Genomic DNA, 19,634 nt, shown 5'->3' with positions numbered 1-19,634 from the left:
TAGTTATACCTGTGTTTTTTTAGACTTATATAGACAGGAAAGCATCATTATTCTTGATCTATTCCCCTCAGTTATAAATTATGAATAGCACTAACCTTTGCATTTACTTACCAATACAGTTTCTATTACAGGACACTGCATGAGCAGCTTTATTATGTTTCTTTTTACTAGCCTGATTATAATACCTGCCATTTATGGAGAACCTTTCAACTGAGTATCTCAGAGAGCTTTGTGAAATTTAAATTAATTCTCACATTGCCTTGAAAAAGCAGGCATTATCTTGCTACATAAATAATCTGGGACTGAAACTAAATGAATAACTTAGGAAAATTACTTCCAGATAACAATGCATACTTTGAATTTTACATCTCCCTCTCAATATAATACATTATTCTTTAAATTATTTCACAAACATTATATTAATGAATTTAGCTTAGATCTCACTCTTTGGCTATTAAATACTACAAAAATTCTGGAGTCATCACTTTCTGCCAATCCACTACATATGGAGGCAGTATGGAAAGAAAGGAGAAACAGATAATGTCTAAACTTGAGTAATTTAGCTGTACCCTTTAAGGGTATGAAACATACAATGAGAAAGAAACCTTTTGGGCTTGACTAGTTAACCTCTATACTATAGGTGACTATTGGTATTTATATTAAAAACCAATTATGAAGAGTAAAGAATTCACATTCTTCATTTGAATACAGAATCAACACAAGGTCTAACATTCATAATCTGCCAAAATGATAAAATAAAAACTTTTCCAATTAATAATTTTATATGTATATAAATGAGTATTAGGCATCTAAACTGTGTAAAAGGAAGACAGACAAGAAAGCATAGGGTTGAGAAATCTCTGAGTGGTATATTTTCATTTGCTGCAAAAAATCAAATGAATTCAGGAAGGTATGTGCAAAGATGAAATGATGGTAGAGAACAAAGGCCAGGGAAGGAGAAGATCTGTGGGCAGAGAAAGAGAGGTAAAGTTGCTTGTTAGTGGATTCATGGCTATTATGGTTCCGTCAATACCATGTAAGTCGATGTCTTACAAAAACAGGTTTCAAACCTTTCATTTTGCCATGTGGAACAACCAACTATTTTGAATCTTGAATTTTTGATTTAAGGACTTTATTTTTGACTCATGCAATTTACATAATATGAACTAGCAGGAAATAAAAGCTCATAGGTTTTGTTAGCAGGCAATTGAGGTGGACATTCGCTTCCATCTCCACCTTTACTGAGGTAGCACTGACAAATAAAAATTGCATATGTTTATAACATAATGTGATGTTTTGATATTAACCTAATATAGTTGTTTTTATATGTATGCAGTAAGAGCATTTAAGATCTACTTAGAAAATTTCAAGTACACAGTACATTATTATTAACTATAATCATTAGGCTGCACAATAGATCTCTGGAATTTATTCATCCTGCCTAATTGAAATTTTGTGTTCTTGAACAAAATCTCTTCATTCCATCACCCCCTTGAAGTCCAAACCCCTGACACCCATCATTCTATTCTGTTTCTCTGGGTTTGACATTTTTGATTCGACATAAGTGACATCAGGCAGCATTTGTCTTTCTTGTCTGGCTTGTTTCACTTAGCATATCTTCCATGTTCATCCTTGTTGAAAGTGACAAGATTGCCTTCTAAGTTTGGACAGTATTTCCCTATATATATGAGGAAATGTTCAACTTCACTAACCATCAGGGAAATGCAAATTAAAACTACATAAAAAAAATTAAAACTACATGATTGATCATGTCATACCTCTTAAAATGACTATTACCAGAAAGAAAAAAACAAATATTGGTGAGGATGTGGAAAAAGGGAACTCTTATACCTTGTGAGCAGGAATATAACTATTATACTGTTATGGAAAAGACTTTAAAAGCTCCTCAAAAATTAAAAATAGGACTACCATGTGATCCATCAATCACATGGCTTGGTACCTACTCAAAGGAAGTCCATATGTCGCAGAGATGCCTACATTCCCAGTTCACTGCATTATTCACAATAGCAAAGCTATAGAACCAACTTGTGTCCACAGGTGGATGAATGGATAAAATAAGGTAGATGAAGTGAAGTACCTTGAATAACTTCAAGATGCAGAGATATTTCTTTTATCAATACAGTAACTAAAAGAAAAGTTTGGTAATGGACTTAAGAATATTCCCACCAGCTTCTGTTTGGTCTATAGGATACAGACCAATTGTAGTAGATCCTCAATATTATTAGAATCCAAATTTCATATCATTTCTATAATTGTTTCAGCTTATTATCTGATTAGGGATCTCAGTAATTCAAGAAAAAGTGACTCATTTGACTTTCTACCATAACTTTGCATAGGAGAAATGAAATCAAATTAGGCAAACTTTAGGAAATTTATTTATATGTTCATTCATTCTTCCAACATTAATTGGATATTTACTGTGAGTCAGAAACTGCTAGATAGATGCTATTGCTAAAATTGATCATTTGTTCTAGACTTTACCTTTAGACAGGTGACAAAAAACTAGATAGCATCATGAATTTAAGAATTTATTTTGCTTGTTTGTGCCATAATTTCTTCATCCAAAAAATGAAGAGATTGAACTGGCGTATAGTATTCTTTTTAATGTTGAATTACATTAACGAACAAAACAGAAATGGCCTGAAGCAACAATTGGTTTTGTTTCTTAATTAGTTATAGATAAAATATCATATCAATCATACAAAACTAAGATAAGCCATTAAGTAATTTTTGCTAAAATTGAACTGAATATAAAGTGTTTCATTTACAAAGAAAGTATGTTTTCTAGTTAAGTCAATTTCCTCAGAACCTCAAGAAGTAAATAACTTTAGATTATTTACCCTTATCCCAACCTTAGCTCCAGGGTTTCAGTTTACCTATTTAAAAAAAGCCTATGATTATTTTGGCTATTTATTTCCATGGTACTATGGGTTACAAAAGGGTTAATATTGGTCTCATGTACCTATGCAAGACATTTCTACATGCTTACTCAATATCCTCTTTTTTCTTACTGAAACAATGCTGGTTGTGTTCAAAGCAACCATAAGACAAAGACAGAATTTCCTAAGACTCTCATGGATCTAAATATATCAAGAGGAAGGAAAAATATATAAAATAGTGAGTAGTACATTGATAAAGAATATGCTAATTAAGTTCCATATATTAAAATCTAGAAGATACTGCAATGAAAATTTTAATATGCCCTCAATAAATGGAGGGATATACTGTGTTGATGAGTCAGGAGCCTCAATTTTGTTAAGTTGTTCATTGTTTCAAATTGTCAAATTCAATGCAGTAACAATAAAAATCACCCTCTTTCAAAAAACAAAACAAAAAAAACAGAAATACACAATATGATTAAAAAATTCACAAGACAAAGCAAAGGATCTAAAATTCCCAAGACTCTGAATAAGAACAGAGAAAAAAAATTAAAACCCCCAAATTAGAAGACTAGCACCACCTGATTTCCAAAGATGTTGCAAAGCTAAAGTAATCCAGCAGTGTGGAGTTGTCATCAAGACAGGAAAATAGATCAATGAAACAGAATACAGAGCCCAGAAAGAGATCCACAGATATATACAACTGGCTTTTCAACAAATGTGCTAAGTAAATTCAATGAAGAAAGTCTTAAGAAATTGTGCTACAACACTTTGTTACTTTCATACCAAAAATATGAACTCTAGGTAACTCTAGATACAAAAATTAACTAAATATGGAACAAAGTCCTAAACATAAAAAATTAAAATAAAACCTTAAGAAAACAGGTGGATTATGACCTTGAATCTGGCAAAGATTTCTTGGATGCAGCATCAAGAGCAAAAGACATAAATGAAAAAATTCATCAATTGGATTTCATCAAAATTCAAAAACTTCCCACTCTTTGAAACCCACTGTTAAGAGAATGAAAAGACAAGCCAAAACTCAGAGAAAAATATTTATATCATATAATGTGATAAAGGAGGTATAAATACTGCATTACAATCTTTCCAAACTCAAAAATAACAAGCAACCCAATTAAAAATTGAGGAAAATTTTGAATAAATTTTTCATCAAAGAGTAAGTACATGCTGGGGAAGCATACAAAAAGATGCTCAAAATCATTAGTGTAAGTTTTAGGGAAACTGTACTGTGAAAACTACAATGAAATAACAATACATATCTCCTAGAAATAAAGGGATTAGTTTAGTGTACGTGCCTGACATTTGCTCTATCCAGGAGAGAGGAAGGCCTCTATTATTCTGAGGAAGTAGTGAAATGTCAACTTCTGCTGCAATCATCACCTACAGGGAACCATTGTGGAAGATGCCTATTTATAACTTGCTAGGGCTATTCGGTGAGAAAGTAAGGGATGCTGTTCCCTCTCTATGCCTCAGGTCCTGGCCAACTCCTCAGAGAATGACATAAACCTACTGAAGAACAACTAGCTGGTACATGTCATAGAGTTCTGTAAGCCATACATAATTAACTGCTGCTAGAAAAAATGTTTAGAAAGAATTTGCTCCATATATGAATTATCTCCAGTCCTTCACCTGTCTGTGGTCCTGCTTCTTGTCACTGGCATGGCTATTGATATTGACCTATAGAGTCATGTAAGGAATTGTTATGTAGAAGGGTTTAAGAAGAAAAGAGATTTTTCTGTGATTTTCAGTTTCCTAAAAACCGTACCACTTCCTAGAATGACAAAAATAAAAGTCTTCTGTAGACAGTAAGTAGAAGAAGACATACATGAAATGTAACAGAATTTCCATTCCAACTGGAAGCTAATTATATGAATATGCTAGTTAAAGTAGCAGTTGGCTATTTCAATAAAATGGAATATTAAATTTTGCTTTCAAATTGAAGAAAATACCTATAGTTATGATTTCACCATCAGCTTCTCTAATTCTTTTTTCATTCATATATAGATAAATAATGTTGACAATTCTTTTTAAATTCTCAAATACAATTTTTGTTTGAGCCAATGCAAAGGCCTAAAACGATCTTTAGCAATTTAACTATACACTTATTTGTAAAAAATTTAAATGTTTAATTCTTTAATAAAACATTAAAAATCTATTCCTGATCTATCACTTTCTATGCTGAAATTATAAGTTCTACCATGTCTAACCTATAAACAAGGCAATTAGGGACATTTTTTCAACTCTATGGTTCAATTGGATGTATGTCATATTTAGCTAAACACATTATACTTGGCTTAAAGAATTAATGTAGCTCCTAAAAATTCAAATATAAATGAGGAACTTATAGAGAATTTGACTTAACCAGAACTATACAAAGAGAGAGAGAGAGAAAGCAAAAATAATGTATGCAGGAAAACAAGAGGGACAAGAAAGGGAAATTTAGTCTGACAGCAAATCAGAGGCCCCAGGACAATGTTCTCAGTACACAGTTATTTGAATATACTATAACATAGCTTTTTTCTTGTCAGGTTTCAGAAACAAACAAAAATTATGCATATTCTGATAACTCCTCAGGGAGGTCTCTTTCAAAGCTCAATAATACAGACAAAAGAAAGCAACTTAGGGAAAAAGACAAAGACACATGTTAATTTTTACTTGCCATATTAAGATATTATAAACTTCTTGTAAGATAATAGTTCATTTCAATTGAATGATTGTTAAGGTTAATTTATCTTAATATTTAAAATGTACTTGAAATTAACCACTACCTGCTATTTCTGCATAGTACTTAAGTTTATAAAACATGCAAACTACTGTCACTTTAACATTAGGCACAAACATCTCAATTTTAAGAAATGTTGCACAGAAGTACAGAAAAAGTTTTTTAAAAAGAAGACATATGTAAAATTAAAATCTTAATTTCAAGAATATTGCTCTTAAAACGTATATCCAAGAGGTGAGTAAACTTTTAGCTTTTTTGCTATTGTGAATATCATTTAATAAAATTAGAAAAAAAGAGGTTCTGACTCTAAAAAAGAAAGTAGATAGTATGATGTGTGTGTTTCCTCATCCTCATGGAGGCAGAGGAATTGTCAACCCCAGAATATTTTTATGAGGAGACACCAAAACCATGAACTCAGTTTTGCATAACAGATTCTTTTTCTAATAGCTGTGGGAAAGATCTGAAAGGCACGATGGAAAAACTATTGCTTATGCATTATTGCGGTTTAGGTGTGGTGTCCCCCAAAAGCTCATGTGTGAGACACTGCAAGGTTTGGAGGAGAAATGATTGGGTTACAGCCTTAACCTAATTAGTGAATTAATTCCTGATGGGATTTACTGAGTGGTAACTAGAGGCAGGTGGGGGTAAGGTTATGGGATATATATTTGTATCTGGAGAGGAGAGTCTCTCTCTGCTTCCTGATCACCATGTGAGCTGCTTCCCTCTGCCACACTCTTCCTCCATGATGTTCTGCCTCACCTTGAGCCCCAAGGAATGGAGGAGCTGCCTTCTATGGAGTAAGAACTCTAAAACTGTGAGCACTCAAATAAACTTTCCTCTTCTACAGTTGTTCTGGTCAATTCCTTAGGCACAGCAGTGAAAGAGATGACTAAAGCACACATGGAATCATTATTTAGATTTTTATACAGTTCTGTTAAGTAAATCTTGCTTTAAAAGCTTCTCAGGATGAAATCATCTTGAGAGGAACTATCGAGGAACTATCGGGAGAAAGGAAGAATGCAGAAGAGCTTGCTTCCCTGGCAGCTCTGTGGCGTGAAACCAAGAAAAGCAAGCAGGCAGCTTTTCAGCAAGGTGGATGAATAAACAAAAATTAGGAGGACTTTATTGGAATTTAATACTGGACACTTGAAACAGACAGGGGGCTCCGGAGATTGAATAAAATGAAATAAGAAGAAATCTTCAGTGCCACAGCCATGGCAGGGGCTGGAGGCACAATCCAGAACAGTCCATCTGTGAATACAGTAAAGCATTAAAGAAATTAAAGAAACATTCTCGGGAGGACGAAGTGTCTTAGAATACAATGAGTTTAGAGACAGTCACTGCTGGACTAAATAGTAAGGTGCTGCATAATATCCTTGTATGGGAAAAAAAACCTGCATCGCCTGGCAGCCTGTGGAGAATAGTGGAAGGAACCATTTGCATTGGTGGCACAAGGGCCTGAAGCTAGGGGCCCTGATTTCTGGCAGACTTGAGTCTGACTCGAAAACCAAGCTGGGCAAACCCATGCTGCACAACAGAGAATGTGCCTAAGGGACCAGGAGAAAATCAAGCGTGGAGAGAGGTTTATAAGGGAATTCTGGTTGTAGAAACTCACCTGGCTTCCTCCTCCCCTTCATGCAATCTGGCTGCTTGCAGGGCCAGGCAGGAGAGAAGTGCCTGACCAAAAATTTGAAAGGGTTGGGGTGGGAGAGATCTAGTTCAGAGACCGAATCTGAGACCAGGAACCTTGGGATCTGCAGGCAACATAGTGGGCTAAGAAATTGCCTCCTATACCACAGGAAGGAAATCCCCGGGAGGCACTCTTCCAGAGTGGACTAGCAATTGCTGGGCCCTGAAGGCATGCCTGATTCTTAGGTTTCTGTTATTTCAAGTTGACAATCCAGATTAACCATCGCAGCTTCATATTTTAGAATAATTTCAGTTATTAAAATAGTAGAGAGAGTTCCTTGCATACATGCCACTCAGTTTTCTCCATTATAAACTGTATACATTACCATGGACCATTTGTTAAAACCAAGAAACTTCCATTGGTACAGTTATATTAACTAAACTACAGATATTATATGGATTTCACCCATTCTCCTATAAACATCCTCTTCCAGTTCCAAGATCTAATCCAAAACACCACATTGCATTTGGTATTCATATTTCTTTAGTCTCTTCCCATCTGTGGTAGTTAATCAGTCTTGATTTTTTAACTTTGAAATTCCTGAAGAGAACTGATCAACTGTCCCTTACATTGTTCCCAGTCTGGTTTGGGTTCCCAATCTGATGTTTCCTCATGCTTCAAGTACATTTTTGTTTAAATTTTGGGAAGAAAATCACAGAGATTCAGTAAGTCAATCTCATAAAAACATATTAGGGGTACATGAAATGCACTTGATATCACTGGTACTGTCAATTTTCATTATCTGTTTAATGAAGTACATTTTGCAGATTATTGTTGTTGTGTTAGGTTTCTTGGGTAATCTTCTTATCATTCCTTTTAGTGAAGTTATGCCCTATCTTTGCAATAAAGGTATTTTCATTTGCCTCAGTCAATATGCCAAGTAGGATTTCCTTGGTAACACTGGTCCATGTGTGTGTGTATGTGTTATAGTTTGCATATACATTGTCCCCCGCAAAAGCTCACCTGTGAGACAATGCAAGAAGGTTTGGAGGATAAATGATTGGGTTATAGCCTTAATGTCAAACAATCCCTAGTGGGATTAACTGAGTGGCAACTGGAACAGGTGGGGTGTGGCTGGAGGAAGTGATTCATTGGGGTCATGGCTATGGGGTTTATATTTTGCATCTGGAGAGTGGAGTCTCTCTCTCTGCTTCCTGATCACCATGTGAGCTGCTTCCCTCTGCCACACTCTTCCTCCATGATGTTCTGCCTCACCTCCAGCCCCAAGGAATGGAGCTGGCCTTCTATGAACTAAGACCTCTGAAACTGTAAGCCCTTAAATAAACGTTTCCTTCTCTAACATTGTTCTGGTTGGGTCTTCCAGTCCCAGCACAAAAAAGCTAACTGAAACAGTACATGAGTGTGCACAAGGTTGTTTGCATGCATCTAAGTACATGATGCAAAGGTGTATGGGTAAAACATACACTGATACATCTAAACTACAGTACCATACATTGTAGGTCCTTCACTTTAAAAGTGCTCTATGTACCCCTTTTCAGTCAGCCATTCTTCACTTGGAAAATTGCTGGCAAACACTCATGTTTTCCATGTATAGTTTCTCTTTTGGTAGAATGGGTGGAATCATACACTATGTAGTCTTTTGTGTCTGATTCCTTTCCATTTAAGTTTCATGTATATCATTGCATGAATCAATGGCTTGTTTCTTTCTATCACTGAATAGTATTTAATTGTGTGCCATAGCTCATCCATTCTCCTGTCAAGAAGATCTAGGTTGCTTCCAGTTTGCAGCATTTATGAATAAAGCTGTTATAAACATTTAATGAGATTTCTGTATGAACATAAAATTCATAAGCCCTTGGGTAAGTCCCTAGGAGATGAATTTCTGGTTGTACAATAAGTATATAGTTAACTTAATAAGAAACTGGAAAGCTGTTCTCCAAACTGGCTAAAGAATTTTTCATTTCCACAAGCAGTAAATGAATTTCAGTTCTGGAACCATACCAGCAATTGTTATCATAAGGTTCTCTGTATTGTACCAATTTTAGTAGATATGTGGTGGTACCTTGTGGTATAAACCTGTCTAAGTGCTTTGTCACTTGTCTTTGAAATTCAAATGTTGTACAAAATTTAAAAAAAAATAGTTTCATGTAAAACCCCCAAGTTCCTAGAGATTAATGCTTTATCTGAGGTACATGAGGTAAAGATTTTCTCCCAATCTGTAGGTTCTCCTTTCATATTATTGACTGTTTCTCCTGCCGAGAAGAAGCTTTTGAGTTTGAATCCATCCCATTTATTGATTATTGATTTTACTTCTTATGCTTTTGGGGTCTTGTTAAGGAAGTCAGATCCTAGGCTGACATTTGAAGATTTGGGCCTACTCTTTCTTTTAGTAGGTGCAGGGTCTCTAGTACCTAAGTCTTTGATCCACTCTGAGTTGAGTTTTGTGAAGGGTGAGAGATAAAGGTTTAATTCCATTTTGTTACATGTGATGTTCCATTTTGCCCAGCACCATTAGTTGTCTAGGCTATCTTTTCTCCAGAGAATGTTTTTGGCGCCTTTGTCTAGTATGAGATAACTGTATTTATGTGGGTTTGTCTCTGTGTCTTCTATTCTGTATGACTGATCTACATATTTGTTTTGGTGCCAATACCATGCTGTTTTCATTACTATAGCTCTGTTATAGTTTGAGGTCGTGTATTATGATGCCTCCTGCTTTATTTTTTTTGCTAAGGATTGCTTTGGCTATTCACTTGCACCCTCAGATTAAGCATTAGTCTTTATGATATATAAAGAACCCAATCAATAAATGGGTTAAGGAACTGAATAGACACTTCAAAGAAGAAGAAATACAATAGATCAACAAATATATGAAAAAAATTTCAACATCTCTAACAAAGAAATGCAACTCAAAACTACTCTAAGATTTCATCACACTCCAATCAGAATGGCAATTATCAAGAATACAAGCAACAATAATTGTTGGCAAGGATGTGGGGTAAAAGATGCACTCATACATTGTTGGTGGGAATGAAAATTGGTGCACCCACTATGGAAAGCAGTATGGAGATTCCTCAGAAAACTTGTAATGGAACCATCATTGGCCCAGCTATCCCATTCCTCAGTTTATATCCAAAGGACTTAATCAGCAAACTACAATGATGAAGCCACATCAATCTTTATAGCAGCTCAACTCACAATAGCTAGACCATGGAACCAACCTAGGTGTCTTTCAATAATGAATGGATAAAGAAAATGTGATACACACACACACAAACACACACACAATAGAATATTACTCAGCTTTAAAGAAGAGTTCGAGAATGTCATGCTAAGCGAAATAAGTCAATCCCAAAAAAACAAAGCCTGAATGTTTTCTCTGATATGCGGATGCTAATTCATAAGTGGGGAGGCTCTAGGGAAGAACTGAGTTACTTTAGAATAGGTAGAGGGGAGTGAAGGGAGGGGAAGGAGCATGAGGGTAGGAAGGATAGTAGAGTGAAACAGACATTATTACCTCATGTACATGTATGACTACATGACTGATGTGATCCTATAACATGTACAATCAGAAAAAATGAGAAACAATAATCTTTGTATGATTTTTCAAAATGCATTCTACTATAATGTATAATTAAATAGAACAGATTAAAAATAAAAATAAAACAAAGCAAGACAAAAAAAAAAAAAACTAAGTTCCTAGGCATATATTAATAAAATTTTAGATGAGATAGTTCAGATCATATAAGGTTTTTTTCCTTCAAATTAAAACAAGTTGTTCTTGTTTCTAATCATAAAACTAGGTAAATATATAGGACACATTGCCAACAGCTCTAACCTCCAGAGATGATCACTCATTTCTTCTAATTGTGCATGTACTCATGTGCTCAGACAATAACACATCTGGAGCTCCAAAATCTAAAGCAGGAATGAATCAGAGATGTTTGAGGAACAGAAAGAAAGCCAGTGTGAGGGAAGGATGATAGTAAGAGAGGGGCTTATAACACAAGATGAACTTGGAGATAGAGGTCAGCCCTGTAGGGCAGGGATTCTTTGGACTTAGATGTGTCAAAACTACCAAAAGTGCCAGTTAAAATACACTGCAGTCCTGCCCCCCAGAGTTTCCAGTTGAGCAGAGCTAGAGGGGGGCCTGAGAATCTGCATTTCCAGCAACTCCCTTGTCGCTGCTGGTCCTGCTGGTCCAGGGTCACGCCCTAAGAAACCCTACTGGGCCTGCTACACTAAGATGAGAAGTTTTCTTTTTATTTCAAATGAAAGGGAAGACACTGGATAATTTTAAGAACATAATGACATTATTTGTTTTGAATTTTAAATAAATCACAATGGCTGTAAAGACTGGATAAGAGGTGACAAGATGGCAAATGGGAAAGCCAAAGTAGGCAATCAAAACATGTGAGAAATGATGATGCCCTGAATTAGGTGGGTAGAGACTGAGATGAGGACGGATTCAGGAAAATTTCAGAAATGCATACAGAATTTGGAACAGGATGAGTATTATGGTGAAAGGAGAAACAATAGGACATCTAGGTCACTGGTTTGATAGCCTGTATGGAAGACTTGACAGGAGTATGAGTCACAAGTTCTATGTCATATACAATTGAAAATACCTAGTATTCAGGTTAATTCTACAAAAATCTGAAAATCCAGGGAAGAAAAATAACTTTGAAATCACTGATGCATGAATGGTAGTTTTAACCTTAGAGCCTACTGAGGTCATTAGTACAGATCAGTGGTTCTCAAACAAGGGTGACTCTGCATATACCCCCTACCCCAGAGACCATCTAGCAATGTCTAGAGACATTTTTATCTTGATAGGTAGATGGGGTTAGAGGAAACTACTGGTAACTATGGACTAGTGGTTAGGGATGTTAAGAGAACATAATACCTTTTTTATATATGCAATTGTGTAGAAAATACACATTGGATACACTTAGACATCCAATTTAAAGAGTGATTGGGTATAGTATCTTAAGAATTACTTATAGCATAAGATTTAAGCTGGCTCTGATGAAATATTGAAAAAAAAGCCACAATAAGGAAACAAGGTGAATTAATATAATAATAGTTTAAATGAAAAGCTGATTCGCTAATCCAGAGGGAAGATATATAGCCTCTGATGCTTCTCTGTTAAATTATGCTACATACATGCCTTACTGAAAGACTCATTCTATGAATGTGTCAGTGTATCAGTGACTGAACAGTACAGCATAACTCTTAGGCATGAACAAATACGAATATCAAGGAAGTGGAAGAGGAAATCTGACACTGAAAGTGGAAAACTCCAAGAGTGTAATGTAAGTAGGAGAAGAAAAGAAATTGAGATGAATAGAAATCCTGACTTCAAGGATAGTTTTCTGATACTAGGAATGCTTCCAGTATCCTTCAACATCTGCCACTGTGAAAACTATTTAGCACAACCAGAAATTTTCAATTAGGATTTCAGGAGGATTTGTTCTCTGGAAATTATCTATAAATACAGTCTTCAGATCTGGGTAAGACAGATTCATACTGCAGACAGCAGCTTGACAGCCCACTCCTTGGAACACATCTACTTTGTAAAAAGATGGCAGATCACCTTTCACACAGAGAGATGCTAAGATCATGCATCCACCTAAAAGTAGTATTTAACGCCAGCAGATACTGAGTAGAGTCGGGGTACACAGAGTTTGGTAAATATATTCTAGATCTAAAGAAGTAATTATAGGAAAAAAATTGCTCATGTCAATAGGTATTTAGGAAGACCTTCCCGTAAGGAAAAGAGAAGAGGTAAGAGGAAAAAATGTCCTTCAGAGGCCTCTGTAATTACACTAATCACAATGAACATAAAGAGCAGACAATGTCACATGTAAAGATAATCCTTTTAATCCATGAGCAGACATGTGCCACCTAGGAATTATCTTTCATCAGGAAAGACAAGTTGGCCAGTGCCATTCACCTTTAGTGGCCAAGGCGCATGTGTGAGAATGACTGAGTGGGTGATTGTGAGCTTATATGTCCCCATTATGCACACAAAGCATCTCTCAATACTTCATGAGTCATAGACCACTATGCTTAATCGCTTAGAACTATGAAACAGAATTGCAGAAAATTACAAATATATGATTTATGTAATTTATAAACAAAAACTTCACACACTGCTTATTGGTCCACCTTACCTCAGAATAAAAAAAAAGTTAACATTGCGCCGCCCTGCACACAAGGGCTGACCACCACTCACCCTGCCCAGTTCCTTATCTTCAAGGGCCAGGACCCCAGTGCTTTCTGTGAAGAGTTTTACTTTGACCACAGGCCGAGGATGGGTAGTGGTAAAATCTCCTTGAGTTCCCCATCTGCAATGAAGTAAAAGAGATGTTCTTTAAAGTGCAGCATTCATTTTTCCCACATTGATGTGCCTCCATAAAAGGCACACTAAGCAACAGAGAATCTTTTGCGGCTCAGTGAGGTTTTTCTATCTTTGCTTTTTTTCTGACAGATGGTACCGTCAAGAAGGAAATGGACAATAAGCTTTAGAGCATGTAACGGTTATTTCAGCTATTTAAAAAATTAGCATGTTTAACTAAAAAATCATGGTGTGCTCATAAGGATTTAGGTGAAAGTAAAGCGTTATAGATGTAACTAGGGAAATCTATCATTTTATTAATTCAAATGTAAATTATAACCCCCTTTTTATAGATGTCTGGGGAAAATTGCTAACGGTGTTTCACATAAAAGGTGGTTGTTCAGAAAATGATTCTTACACACTGAAGACTTTGCTTCACCTACTTTTGGGAAATCTTCACTAAACATTGTATTTTTAAAAGTGGGGTAATTATCTAAAGTCTATTACTTTATATGCCTTTTTATAGTTCTTGTCAAAAAGAAAGAAATATGAGTCATAACAAACATGAGTGGTTTTCAGTTAATTTCCCAATACATTCTCTTAGGAATGGAAAAAGTCTGTCGACATCTGGCTTTCCAAATCATCATAACAAAATAACATGTTTTCTTGGCTTATCTTTTAATTAATAGCATCTTGTCTTTACCACACACCAATTCATTCTAGCTTATTGACAAACCTGACTGGCACATGCTTGATATTAAAAAAAATCTTATCAATATTTCTCATAATTCTGAGAGATCACAGGCAATGTGACTTGGCAGAGCACAAAGAAAATGCCATTAAGCAAAACAACACAGAAGAGGAACAAGAAATCAGAGACTGAACAAAATAAAGATTTATGTTAAAAATAAAACACCAAATAATAATGTCAGTTTTCTTATGTTGTTTTTTAAAAATGAAATGATTTATCACTTTCGTGGAGCTCTCTATATTTTATTTTATGAACCTTATTTGGAAAGTTTGTGGAATCTAGAAAACTGAGACCATCAGGCATAATAAAAATTGAATTATTGTGATTATGTGTTTGTCTCCTATAATAACATTTGTAATGCTCTCATATGTGTAAAGGAGAAGCCATTTCAAGGACTGAAGAAATTAGCTTCTATATGCAGTCTGTTGAAACCAAAATCAAATGCCAGAGGGAAGAGAGACATTCAGTTAGGATGAGGCAGCAGTTTAATTTCCATTTTAGACTTCTAGAAAGGGGTTAGCCAAAAACCTTTTTTGCCATTTCATTGAATTAAGGTGGTCTGAGATAGAGCAGAGGTAAAATAGGAATAAAAACAAATACAGACTCAGAACCAAAATAAAGACACAGAAAAAAAAATCTCTTTATTGTGTTGAAACTTAAACCTTAAGTACAATCAGCTCTGGAGGATGGTCCCATAACACCCCTGCTTCATTTGTCATTCTTTATTGCATGGTTACCCTTGGAGACAATTTCCTATAATTGGAATCAAAGGTTCCTGATAGTCTTGTGGGTAGGTACCCACATGTCTTCCACAGAATTTGCTAATCTTAAAAAAAAAAAAAAAAAAAAAAAATTCTCTTTATAAAACTTATATATGAAATTGATTTTTTCTCCTTTAATTTCAAAAACCTTTCTAAGTATGTATATTGCTTTCTATGATTGTTTGAAATTCCCAACATACTCTACTATGCAATTCTCCAAAGATAAAAATATTGATTGACCCTGTTAACTACATCACGAGGGACCTTATGAGTTTTCTTTTAACCTCGTTCTCCTGCTGTTCTACATGAAAGGAAATGTGTGGCTAATTCATGCTTGCTAAACAGCATAAGACTAATAATGCACTTACAAAAGTCTAGGCTGGCTCATGATCCCATGAACTTCTAGACAATAACCTTTTACCTTTAATCCTTCACAAACAAGCAACTTTAAAAAAACTATTCCACAATCTACCACTATAGCACAATGCCCATTTACTCATTAAAAATATTTTATTGAAAATGATATTATGCTTTAAAAGTGCCTATAAAATAAGATATAGTTAAAATAATAATAAATACAACAACCTCACCACTCAAGTTATGATGGGGAATGATGGGGAATGTACCAGACCATTATGTCCGGTTTTGGTCACATTTTCCTCTCCTACTTCCCCTCCACTACTCTGAAGTAGCTAGGATCCTGAATTTTATATTAGTCATTCTGCTGAAAGGAAATATTTTTTAATATTTTACCTCTAAGTGTGATCACTGCTGCAGATGTTTGGTAGATGGTCTTTAATAGGTTAGAAAAAACTTTGACATACACCTAAATTAATCAGAATAAACAGATTGTGCATATAAAAATCATACATATGTCATAGATGTATGTTCTATATGATACATGAACAGTATCTATACTATATCTCATAAGTACATCATATAACATTACAAATATGATACACAGAGAAGACATATATTTATGTGTGTGCATACATGCAGTCATGGGCTGCATAACTTTTCAGTCAACAAGAGAAGACATATAGGATGCTGGTCCCAAATAGCTGAGGTATACAGGCTATGCCATCTAGGTTTGTGTAAGTATATTCTATAATGTTCACAGTGAAACTACTTAACAGATTTCTCAGAATGTGTCCCACCACTCATCAACAAGGTGCTGTGCAAACAAACACAAACACGTTTGAGGGCTGTTTATGATCCTAACAAAGTGATTATTTTCAACCACTAGATGTGTGTAAAATTAGAGAAATAACACTATCCTAGGAATGGAGATGAGGGACAGACATACTTGGAGAAATCAGACTAAGTACCAAATCAATACATTTTAGGATAAGTAAGTATTCACCAGAAAACAAAGAGTTAGTTGAAATCTATAAGAAGGTGATCTAGACCCTGGAAATGAATCTGAGATATCCATTATCCAAACCAGTATATTAATCAAGGCATGGCCTGATAGGTAATCCATAAAAATATTAGGGGTCCGGTAGGTAATCTGTGAGAATTCACTGACTGACTTAGGAAGGCCTGGGCTGCTGAGTCCTGGGCAGGGAGGGCTAGTGGCCCTCCTGTCAGATGAGAGAGGCAAAAATAAGGTGTTTGCAGACAGGGAGAAGCTGAGGTGAGGATACCCAAAGGTCCTGATTATAACAGGCCAGGGAACTGGGCCTCACTGACTTTTAACAAAATGTGCAATTTTAAAGGGGTGCATGAATATGAATATGGTGGTACTCAGCAGATAGAAGCAAAAATTTGATAATTTCTCCTATGAAAACTAAGCTTAAAAGTATGTGCAGTTAGAAAATACTTAGGAATTCTCAAATTAATTAATTAAAACCCAAGCCCTTCCATCCCCACCTCAAAAGGAAAGAGGACAAAAGATAATAGGCCTATTTTTACTACTCACTGAGATATTTCCTTGCTTCCTACCTCATTGGCATGTTTAAATACTTTCAGAAATTAATACCGGTTATTATTTTCCTACTATTTTCTCAGTATTAAGTGATGAAAGAATGCATTACCCCTGCTGTAAATTGCTTGACTCAAAATACATTGCCTTTCTCTACTTGTGTGAATGTATTATTTATGAGGATTCAGACTTCCAATGTAAATCTTCAAATGAATAAAATATCTACAAAGCACCTTTGCAAAGACAGCAGGACTTCTTGCCTATGAAAACACAGAGTAGTTCATATACCAACTGAAATAACTGACATTAATTATGAATTTCTTATTGAATAAAGCATACTGGAAATTTGTATCAGGAGCAAAAAATACACGTTCTTGTCTTTTCATCCAGTAAGGCTATTTCTAGGAATTTATCCAAACCAAATAATTATAAGTACTGAAAAGAGTATAAGCACAAACATAATCACTATAATATATGTATAACAGGAAGAAAATAAGCAAACAATTTCTACTATGAGAAAAATGATTGTGTAAATTATGGGCAGATGATGAAATAATCTACTGCCATTTATAATGGTGGTTACAAAGGTGATGTAAATCATGCATGATCTGAAGCTTAAGGAACAAAAGAATACAAAACTTAATATTTACCATTTATTAATTCAAAAAAATCTGGGTGCTTGTATGTGGAGGACAATAACCTAGTGTCAACAACCAAAGTCCCTATTGTCTTGGAATTTATAAGATATGACAGATAATACAAATTTCATTATTACATACTGAAATATACAACCCCTCCCATCCCTGTGCTTCACTCTTAATGGCAGAATACCTCACATGGTCTCCTAGTAGCTACAGAACAAGATTTATAACTGGGACCTGAAGAATTATCAAAAACTACTAGCAAGCAATTCAAATTCCTTAACTCAAAATTAATAATATAAATATATAATACATTCATGATTAGAGAAGCTACATATAAAAGCAGGTTCAATCTACCTTAGTATTCCTGATCTATGATCAGTACTACAGAATTAAATAAGGTATCTATAAAAAAAAAAGTTATCTCATCTACTGTCTTTTACTTCACTCCTATTTTTGATTTTTTTAAATGTATAGTTTAAAAATATTAGGTGGTCAAAATAATCAATTTGATTTATAAAAGTCTGATTTTGACATCCTATTAAGAATGTCTCTCCTTAACCAGAAACTATGAATAGTAACCCATATTTCTTTTGAAATATTCTATTTAAATTTTCAAGCTGTCTGAAACTTAATCATGTTATAAAGTGATAGTTTTAATTTTTTATTTGATCCAATCTCATTTGGTTAAAAAGTCAAACATATTTATAAAATTATATAAGAACTCTGATTTGGTTTTGAAATTTATGTCCTACAGATCTATCTCATGACTTATATGCTATACTGCTTTATATGTTATGATATAGAAAAAAATTGGAAACAGATATTTTCAACTTTTATTTCTATTTAGGAAAAAGGAAATACCTGTTAAAATCTCTCAAAATATTGGTTGATGAGGTCTTACCCTTTTTAATTCTTCTATACAGTTTCCACACATTCCTTATTAAATCATTTCATGACATTTTATATTTTGAAGTCCCAAGGAATCTATTTCTTTTATGTAATCTGACTACTGCTGTGTAAGAAAGTTATACCTAATTTTTTAAATGATTTTTTAAATTTCCAAACTAATGTATGCTTTTTAAAAAATGTTTTTTCATCAAATGTCTTTAAAACAAAGAGTGAATTATTTAAATAATGAACAATGACATATAATTCCAAATGCATTGCTACTTCATAACAGATATTAAAAATCCAATTATCAATGTATAAATGATAATTCTTAAGACTTTTCATGCTATAATTTTAAACAAATAATCCAACTATAGGCAAATTATCCTTTTTATAAGTTAGATATTTTAAGATTAAAATGATATTCATCCAAGAATATTAGTATAAATGAAGTTTTTGGTTCATGACCCAAATATGCAAACACCAGATATATATAGCACTGGTTTAAATATTCTCTTGGGAAATAGTAAGTACTGCCAAAAGTTTCCTGTACTAGATTTCAAGTAGGTCTGAGGTCTCCTGCAGTCCTGTGGGGGATTCATTAGAGGAACGAATTTGAATTCACTCAATTCATGAAAAACAGTAATGAATGTGTTATTTTCAAGGATGCATATTTGGTAAGAAGGAAGATGGGTACTCTTCCTGAGTTCCTTAAGAGGATCCAAGAGGGAATAAAGATACTTGTGAGATACTGATCAGAAAAATGAGTTGAAAAAAACCTGATGGTATCATCAAGGGTATTGAGCAATGCCCTTTGCAACTATTTACATAAACAGTGCCCCTGTTCTCTGCAGTGACTGTTAATGCAGGTTTCCTTTACTTAAACATTAACAAATCCTGAATCCCTTGCCTATATCTGTTGGTACTTTTTATTAGTCAGTGTCCTGCTCATAATGGCCATGAATAAAGCCATTCTGAATACTGGAAATGTGTGCCTGTAAAACAAGTACATTGTTAGGATTTGCAAAACATGCC

General features: G+C 34.6%; 1 protein-coding gene across 9 annotated transcripts in view; it reads right to left on the bottom strand.

The window, feature by feature from the left end:
• CADPS2 (calcium dependent secretion activator 2) overlaps window positions 1-19,634 on the bottom strand; it is a 556,850-nt gene that overhangs the window by 233,948 nt on the left and 303,268 nt on the right. For all 9 annotated transcript variants that reach the window (XM_079149839.1, XM_079149831.1, XM_079149833.1 and 6 more), the window contains exon 7: window positions 13,530-13,641. In XM_079149839.1, coding sequence (XP_079005965.1) covers window positions 13,530-13,641 — 112 coding nt within the window. The remainder of the gene's footprint in view (window positions 1-13,529; window positions 13,642-19,634) is intronic.

Source organism: Sciurus vulgaris, assembly GCF_902686455.1.
Source record: "Sciurus vulgaris genome assembly, chromosome: 8".
Lineage (NCBI taxonomy): Eukaryota > Metazoa > Chordata > Mammalia > Rodentia > Sciuridae > Sciurus > Sciurus vulgaris.
Note: the sequence above shows the minus strand (reverse complement) of the source record. Positions and strands in the feature narration are given on the sequence as shown.